General features: G+C 39.2%; 1 protein-coding gene across 2 annotated transcripts in view; it reads left to right on the top strand.

Moving 5' to 3' along the window:
• Positions 1–49: 49 nt before the first annotated feature.
• Positions 50–9,812, top strand: part of ACAD11 (acyl-CoA dehydrogenase family member 11) — a 103,946-nt gene continuing 94,183 nt past the window's right edge. For both annotated transcript variants that reach the window (XM_036851125.1, XM_036851126.1), the window contains exons 1-2: positions 50–335; positions 7,046–7,145. In XM_036851125.1, coding sequence (XP_036707020.1) covers positions 187–335; positions 7,046–7,145 — 249 coding nt within the window. In that variant the 5' untranslated portion in view covers positions 50–186. The remainder of the gene's footprint in view (positions 336–7,045; positions 7,146–9,812) is intronic.

The following is a 9,812-nucleotide window of genomic DNA, read 5'->3' as shown; positions in this document are numbered from 1 at the left end:
GGGGTGGGGGGGCGGGGGGGGGGTGGGGTGGGGGGGTGTGTGATTGGCTGGAGCCGCGGGCCCGCCTCCGCGTGGTCGTCTCGGACTCGCCCCAGGCTGTGGAGCGGCGCTCCCCTGCCAGAGGTATCCGAGCCGTGGAGACTTGTGGTTTCTCTGACTTTGTGGTCTGAGGCGGCAGCACTGATCATGGAGACCGGTGCCTCCCGCGAGCCCGAGACGGCCGAAGTGCTGCCCCAGCACAAGTTCGACTGCAGGTCTCTGGAGGCCTACCTACACCAGCACTTGCCCGGCTTTGGGGTCGAGCCCGAGGCCAAGCTGACCGTTGCCCAATACAGGTATCGACGCCAGCAAAAACAGATCTGTGCCTTGTGTTTTTCTTCCTCTGGCCTTGGGTGGGTTCCCAGTTTCCCCCATTCTGTTTGTTTTTCCGCAATGAAGCACTCTGCAGGCGAGAGCTGCCGTCACCGGTCCCTTGCATTACATTCTGAGTATTTCCACTTCAAGGGCAGTGATGGAAGCACGATAACATTCACGATTCCAACTACAAGAAGGAATCTTTGTTAACAACTATATTCACTGAGGCAATTAAGGTTAGAAGGTCTGTGGGATATAAAGAGGCCTTCGCTCAACGTTTGTCCTACAACCTTTTTTTCTGAGAAGCGGATGTAATTCCGTTCACATTGGCATCTTCTTGGAGGCTGAGTTAATGGTACCAGTTAGGGGATCCGAATTCTTATCCTAGATCTTCCATTTAACAAATCACAGCACCACTTTGGGCTTTAGTTCTTTCTGAAGTAGGGGAATAGAACTGGGTGACCGTTCTAAGAGCACTGTTCCCCACCGTGAATCTGGCTCTAGTCTGATGTTGTATAATAGAAAATAATTTTCAAATAGACTTTATTCTAAAAGTAGTATTTTGATAAACAGAGCTATAGAAGCAGTCCTGGCTTCCAGAAAACTAGACGTGCCACTTACTGACTGGGAATTTAAATACTATGGTACATGAACTCTCTGAGAACTAGTTTCATAATCTGTAATAAATATCTGCCTGTTCTGCGTGATGCTGATAATTAAATGAAGTAATACAGGTGAAATGGCTTAACACTGTAACAGAACTGTATACCAGTGGCATTTATCACTGACATTTATATTCCTTGACTACTGATTTCAGAGAAATTAAAAAATAGTGGAAAGGAGATGGATCAGAGAGGGTTTGGGGGTGTGGAATTAAAAGGCACCCTGTGGGAATTCCCTGGTGGTCCAGTGGTTAGGACTCGCGCTTTCACTGCCCGGGGCCGTGCGGTGCCGCTGCCAAAATAAAAACAACAACAAAAAATAAAAATAAAAGGCACCATGTCACAATAGATATTGTAGGATGAAGGAGAAGGTGGAATAAAAAATGGCTGAACTTTCTAGCCTAGAAGCCTTGTGTTATAAACAAACTAACAGCTCAGAGTTCAAATTTGCTATGGGAATCTGAACAAGTTATTTAACTCTTTTGAGCATTGAATCCTCCTTTGGCAAAATGGGGATAGTAATATTTCTCTCCTAGAGTTGTTGAATTATCTAACTGAGAGTTAATTCTGAATTAAGTTGAATGTTAAATAAACCAGAATTGTGCTTGATAAATGGAATTAGTTGTGGCGTAAATAGTATATATGTGTGGAACTATCTCCACAAAGAATACACATTTATTTCCAAGACACATGAAAAAGTTTATGAAAATTGAAGACATGTTAGGCCACAAAGGAAGTTTCAGAAATTCTAAAGCGTCATTCTTAAAAAAAAAAAATTCAGAATATAAATGCCAAAAGTTTAGAAATCAAGAGAAGATAGCTAATAAATACATTTTAGAAACTAATTGAAATACAGATTAAAGAGCCAATAATCTACAGAAAATAATGGAGTTTATCAAAGTTCAGTATGCAAAAATCAATTGCATTTCTTGACTTTAGCAACAAAAATGTAAAAATATAATTTTCAGAAAGATAAAATTAATAAGAGCAACAAATATAAATTTCTCAAATATTAATCGAATAAAGTATGTGCAAGACCTTTGTAAAGGAAATTATAAAACTGTATTAGGACCTTAAAAAGAACTAAATAAATTGAGAGATGCCATGTTCACAAATAGGAGAATTCAGAATTGTACGTTTCTCTTTTTTCCCAACTGATCTATAGATTCAGTGCAATGACGATCAAAATCTTAATTTTTTCCCTAACTTGAAAAATTACTCCTAAATTTTATGTACAAGAGCAAAGGGCTAAGAATAAGCAAAAACACTCCTGAAGAAGAACAAAGTAGGAAATTTGAATTAAGATGGCATATTATTAGCACAGAGATAGACAAACATCAATAAAATAGAGTCCACAAAAAGACCCACATGTTTATAGAACTTTGACATATGACAGTGGTGGCACAGAGAATCAGTGTGTGTGGGGTTGGAGGGAGAAAAGATTTTTCAGTAAATTATACAGCAATAATTATTATCTGTATGAAAAAATTGAAATTAGACCTGTCCCTTACTCTACCTCACACAGTTCCAGGTGGACTACAGACTTGAATGGTAAAGGCAAAACTGTAAACATTTGGAAGACATATAGGAGAAGATCTTTATGACTTTGGAGTAGAGGATAAAATCTTTAAAAAGACAAAAGCACAAACCATGAAAGAAATGATTGATAAATTTTTAGTGAAAGAATCCTTAAAGTGAAAGAACAAAAGAAAATATTTTCAGTGTATATAATGGATAAAAGATTAATATCCAGAACATATAAAGAACTACAATAGCCCAACAGAAAAATGGGCAAAAGACTTGAAGATACTCAACCTCATTACACTGTAATAATTGGGGAAATGCAAATTAAAATGACAAGATACCATTTCACACCATCATATTCACTTTGTTTTTTTTTAATCTGACAATATCAAGCAGGATATGAGATAACAGGGACTCATCCACTATTGGTGAGGGTATGAATTAGTATAACTACCTTGGAAAACAATTTGGCACAGTTTTGTAAAGATGAAGCTGGGAAGACAAAGCCCTATGACAAAGCAATTCTATTCCTAGTTTTATACTCCTGAGGAATTCTTGTACCAGGGTATCAGGAGATAATCTACAAAAATGTTCATTGCACTGTTTGTAATAACAAAAATACAGGAATAAAACACAATGTTCATCAATAGTAGAATGGATGAATAAATTGTAGTATATTCACGTGATGGAACACCATACAGCAGTGAACATGATTCAGCTGCAGCTATACACAACAACACAATCAAAAACTGGACAAATAAGCAGTATATTGTTTAAGGAGATAAACTTAAAGGGAATGATATATTTAAAAATCAAGACAGTAGTTACTCTGAAGGGAGGGACAGGGAATTCCCTGGTGGTCCAGTGGTTAGGACTCAGCGCTTTCACTGCAGTGGCCCAGGGTCAATCCCTGGTGGGGGAACTAAGATCCCTCAAGCAGCACGGCACAGCCAAAAAATAAAAAAAAAAAAAAAATGAAGGGAGGGCCACAAAGAGAGCTTCAGAAATACAGTAACTTTTTTCTTTCTTAAACTGGGTAGTGAGAACACTGGTGTTTGTTGTGTTATTCTTTATGCTTTACAAATTTTGTAAGTATTTTTTATCTATGCAAAATTTATTTTTGGAATTTGCAAAAATTAAATCATATTAGAAATAAAAATATTTAGATTTAAACAATAATGAAAGCATTGTATAACTTGATAGAACAAAACTTATGATTTCCAGCTATGTGCATAATATGTGCCTGGCACTGCTCCAACCACTGGGGATATAACAAACAAAAAAATCTTCTTGCCTTTTTGGAACTTCCATTCTATTTGGAGAAGATAGATGATAAATAAAATCACTTTCTAAATATTACAGTGTAGGAAAAGGTGATGTGTATCATGGAGAGAAACAAAGGAGAATAGGAAATGTTTAGGAGGAGGGAGAAGAAAGGCCTCAGTGAGAAGGTGACATTCAGCAAAGAGAGATGGGGATGTAAGCCATGTAGCTATCTGGGGAAAGAGTATTCCAGACAGAGGGAACAGCAAGAGCAAGGGCTCTCCCGTGGGTGGAGAGACTACAAGCCAATGTGCCTGGAGTTGTGTAAGCAAGGGCAACAGGAATTCTGTTGGCTGTTATAAGGGCTTTGGCCTTTACGTTAGTCGAAATGGTGAGAGATTAGGGATTTGGGGGCAGAGGAGGGAAGTGATTTGTCTTTTTAAACAGAATCTCTTTGCCTATTGTGTTTGACTGAAAGAGGCAAATACAAGGAGACCAGTTTGGAGTGTATTGCAATGACCCAGTACAGAGCAATTAGTGGTATGGATCAGGGTAGTAGTGTAGGATAGGTGCAAAGTGCTCATATTCTGGATTTATTTTGAAGAATTTACTGACTGATCAGATGTGGGGTATGAAAGAAAAAGAAGAGGAGACAAATACTGTTCCATTTTTGTCTTGGCAACTGGAAGGATGGAGTTATCATGAAATGAAGTAGAGATGACTGTAGACAATCAGACTGGAAGGGAAATATCAGGAACTCAGTTTTGCAATGTTAAGTTTCAAGATGCCTTTTGGAGTGGATATGTGTAGTAAGCAGGCAGATATATGGGTCCAGAGGTCAGGGCAGAGATCTAAACTAGACATTTACATTTGGGAGTCATTGAGATAGAGAGGGTATTTAAAGCTATGAGATCTTACCTAGATGATGAGTCTACATGAAGATACAGAAGGTCTATGAACTTATTCCCAGGCATCCCAATATAAGAAGTTGAAGAATTAAGGCGGAACCTACAAAGGCGTCTCAGAAGGAGTGGCCAGAGAGATGGGGAGAAACATGGTCTGATACCATAGCAGTATTAGTGACCTTAAAAAAGTAATTTCAGTGGAAAGATAGGAATGAAAGCTTGATTGAAATGGGTTCAAGAGAAAATAGGAGGAGAGGAGTTGGAGCAAGGAATATAAACAACTCTTGAATTTTTCTACAAAGGCGGAAATAAATGTCTTATGTAGAGGGGGAAGTGGGGTCAAGAGAAGTCTTTAAAAAAAAAAAAAAAGGCAGCGTGTTTATATGCTGATGGCAGTGATCCAGAACAGACAGAAAAATTTGTGTAGGACAGAGGGCTAGAACGAAGTCCTTGAGTAGACCAGAGTAGGATGGGATCTAATTCACAAGAGAAGGCATTGTCCTTAGATAGGAATGTAGACATTCTTCAACAGGCTCTGTAGGGAAGAAGAGTATATGGTACAGGTGCTTCTATGCAGTAGATATGGTAGTGTAAGCTTGTGGAAGTTCTCACCTGACTGCTCCTATTTTCTCTGTGAAATAGGAAGCTAGGTAATCAGCTGAGAGTGAAGATGGTGGGAAAAGTGCTGGAGGTTTGAAGAAAGAGGAGGAATTGTGAAATAGTCATCCAAGAGCATGGGAGAATGAACAGACCAAGGAAGTATATTATGATTGCTGGCAGCATTCACTCTGAGGTTCATAGTCATGAATTTGAAGCAAGAGTAATTATTTTAGTAGATATTGTTGATACTTTGCCCAGATTCTCTTGGATTCCTTTTTACTGTTTCCATGCACACCCTCATTTGGTGGCTTCTGCTTCCAGTAGCCAGCACCTATGGCTCTTTTATAGACTGTTCTTGCCTACTGGAGCCTCTTTTGCCCTGAATATTGTAGTGCCTAAGATGGCACTGGAATGGAGGTACTAGTGGGAATGAAAGAAAGGAAATTATGATCAGAGATAGAAATGCTTAAAAAATAGGATAATGCAGTGCTTGAGTTGTTATTGACAAGGTATAGGGTGTGTCCCATAGAATGAGTGACAGTTCTCTTGGATATATACCTAGGAGTGAAATTGCTAGATTATATGGCAGCTGTATCTTCAATAAGTAGCTTTTAGTTTTCCTTTTATATTTCACCTGGGTCATTTACCATCATAAAATGCCAGTGCTTCATATATGACTGCATTATCAAAAATGCATCCAATCAGACATTTGGCATTAAAAAATGTCTTTGTAAGGTTCATTGCAACTTGATGCTTTGGAGCATCACAAATAAATTGTCCCATGTCAAGATAGACAACACAGCTTGAAGTGGTCCCATTTCCTGACCATTGTGGCAATGATCTCCACTTTCCTATGCTAAAAGGCACCCCCCACCCAGGATTAGGTGGTGCCAAGATGATTGCTGGGGAGGATGGGTCTGGCATATCAGAGTTAGAAGTAGACACTGGACGTACTGCTGCAGTCAATCTGGACTGCTCTTGTTCTTTGCAGATGGAGGCTGGAGGCCTAGGGAGAAACTTCAGAAAAAAAATGTTTTTAACTTTCCCCTATTACCTGTTACCTCAGGGATTAATTCGTCTGTTTTTTTACTTTAAGGCCTCTCTTTCATGCTGTTGAATTATTTAAAAGCTGTGTAAATGAAGGTATAGATTGAATAATTTTGGTAGTTGGAGTGTATTTCCTTAGTTCACGTGAGAATTTCTGTTCACAAGGCAGAGAAAGCCAGTGCCCTGGTGTCTGTGAGTCACCTGGGGCACTGTTGCACTTCCTGGCCCAGATATCCACTCTAGGACCTTGCTTATCAGAATTCCCACTTTAGAGAGCTGTACTTGGAGTTCTCTCTCCAATGGCAGATGAGGGAATACCAATCCAGCTGTTCCAGCATCCTTTAATTAATTTTCTGACTGATTACCTACAATCTCTTCTCCCAGCCTTTCTTTGCTTAGATCTAGACGTTGTTCTAGGGACGCTTCTGATAAAACTCATGATTTGCAGGTAGGAAGTGTGGTCTTCTCTTCTACCTGTGTAGGTTGTAGATTCTCCAGCTGCCACTGTGTTACCATCTGCTGTATATCATCCAAAAGCTCATGTTCTTAGCTGCTGATAGCACCCCTCTTGGCTTTCCAGCATTGAAATGGGTTTATTTTCATTTTGTGTTTTCTTTTGAAATTTAAGCAGGATTTGGGGAAAAGGAAAAGTATATCTTTGTTATTGACCTTTTCTCTACTCTTATCTAGATCAGGACAGTCCAATCCAACCTTTTATCTCCAGAAGGGCTTCCAAGCATATGTACTCAGAAAAAAACCACCTGGTTCACTTCTTCCTAAAGCACATAAGGTATGGTATACAAACGCAATGATAAATTCCTTGTTGACTAATAAATGCATTTTATACACACAAAACAATTTAAATTGCTTTTAAAAATAATCTCACAATTATTAAATATAGAAAATACATTTTATTTCTTAGATGAAAATTTCACTTGAATTGTATCCCCCCCACTTTTAGTTTTTATTAAGGATTTGAGTTTGAAATCTGAGGCTGTGTTTAGGCTGTTAATCCTGAGCAATATCCAGTCCTCTTATGGATTTGATTCCTTCCTATACAATTAGCTAGAAATACAGTCACCCAGTAAATATTTTCAGTGCTACTCATTTATAGATATTTTGTACTTTGGTTAAATTATGTTTTAAAAAGCACATTATTATATCTTATAACAATATATATACTCACTGAATACTTTAATATATTTGATATGACAATTCCCTGATCTTTTGGTGATAAAAAGAAATATTTAAATAATCATTTTTATAGTATTCTCTAAATTGACAGTGAGAATTATAAGAGATTTTTGTTGAAAACTGACTCTGTTTTCAGAAAAACGGATATTATCTATAGATTTTTAGAGAAGAGAACATTAAAAGCATGATGCATATTTTGAGTATTATTATAATCATGTATAACAGGTGCTTCCCAGGCCCAGCTGACTAGAGATGGGCCATTGAAGGGTGGGTTTAATATCACAGTAATGGAAAATGCAGATTCTGACCTTCTTGGTCCCGTATCATATTCCCAGAAAATGAAGTGACTTGGATGCTTAAGATAGAAAAAGTTTGGTAACTTTTATTAAGCCTCAACACGGCATGGCTGAAGGAAAATCCCCACTTGTAGGGGGAGATTTATGCCCCAATAAACAGCTGGGTTTGTCTCCTCTTGATAACGACCTAGATGTCTAGAAGACATCAGAACATAACATAATGCTTTCAGCCCAAGGATCTGGAGTACTTTTGTTTCGACTTCCTTCATTTTTCCCAAATCTGCATTGGAAAAAAGCAGTGTTCCCACACTACCATCCACTTTATGACCAGCCTCCACCACCCCACCCCACCCCACCCCCCTTTCCCAGCACTAGGTGGTTATAAACACTTCTTTCTATAGCCATTGGCACCACTGGCTGCTCTCACCTTGGTTATGGGTTTAGTCACTTCCCTGCTGTAGTTATTGCAGCAGTAGCTGCTTTATCCCTGTTGTGAAAGTGAGCTGCATTGTTTCTTTTCCTTAGAAGTGGTCAGCCACCACTGCCTGAGTCTGGGGAAGTGAACTTTGCAGGCAGATGAGTTGGCATCAGAGTTCTGCAGTAAGCTGTGTCCCTGGGTCCTGAGTGATAAGCCTGTACATCTGTCCTGGTTAAGGAAGCCCTTTTCTTCTCCTGTCTTATTTGGGCTCCTGCTTCAGTACCAGCTTGCTTCTCATTGCCTTCTTACCCAGTAGTTATCTTGAGCTCCACAGCAGCCCTGGGTACCAGGAAGGATCCCCACACCCCTGCCTTGGAAACAAGTTCCTCCATTGATCTCCCGGAGGAGTGGGTGCATTTCCTTTCTACCGGCACCCACTGGCCTTCCCCAGCACTCTGTAGTTGACTGTGCCCAGAGGGTTGGAATAGAGAACCCCCATGGGAAACTGGAGTTGGGGGAGTAGGGAGCAAAAGCAAGAGTGAGCCAGCAAGCAGGGAACTGATAAGAAAAAAAAGGGATGTTTTTATGATGATACATGCGATATATTGTGGTCAGGAAATGTCACCTTCATATTATCAGAGTTAGGAATAAGCTCCATACATGTGCCTATCCTTTTAGCCTAATTAAATGATCAATTTTTAGTGCTGGCCTAATTTATAATTGTAATAATCACACTAAGACTATTTTTTTAAAGCAATTATTATATTTTTTTGAATTTTATTTTATTTATTGTTTTATACAGCAGGTTCTTATTAGTCATCCATTTTATACACATCAGTGTATACATATCAATCCCAATCTCCCAATTCATCACACCCCCACCCCCACCGCCCGCTGCTTTCCCCCCTTGGTGTCCATACGTTTGTTCTCTACATCTGCGTCTCTATTTCTGCCCTGCAAACCGGTTCATCTGTACCATTTTTCTAGGTTCCACATATATGCGTTAATATACGATATTTGTTTTTCTCTTTCTGTCTTACTTCACTCTGTATGACAGTCTCTAGATTCATCCACGTGTCTACAAATGACCCAATTTCGTTCCTTTTTATGGCTGAGTAATATTCCATTACATATATGTACCACATCTTCTTTATCCATTCATCTGTCGATGGGCATTTAGGTTGCTTCCATGACCTGGCTATTGTAAATACCGCAGCAATGAACATTAGGGTGCATGTGTCTTTTTCAATTATGGTTTTCTCCAGGTATATGCCCAGTAGTGGGATTGCTGGGTCATATGGTAATTCTATTTTTAGTTTCTTAAGGAACCTCCATACTGTTCTCCATAGTGGCTGTATCAATTTACATTCCCACCAGCAGTGCAGGAGGGTCCCCTTTTCTGCACAACCTCTCCAGCATTTGTTGTTTGTAGATTTTCTGATGATGCCCGCTCTAACTGGTGTGAGGTGATACCTCATTGTAGTTTTGATTTGCATTTCTCTAATAATTAGTGATGTTGAGAAGCTTTTCATGTGCTTCTTGGCCATCT

Source organism: Balaenoptera musculus, chromosome 4 (assembly GCF_009873245.2).
Source record: "Balaenoptera musculus isolate JJ_BM4_2016_0621 chromosome 4, mBalMus1.pri.v3, whole genome shotgun sequence".
NCBI classification, from domain to species: domain Eukaryota; kingdom Metazoa; phylum Chordata; class Mammalia; order Artiodactyla; family Balaenopteridae; genus Balaenoptera; species Balaenoptera musculus.
The sequence above is the reverse complement of the archived record's forward strand: the minus strand, read 5'-3'. Positions and strand labels throughout refer to the sequence as shown.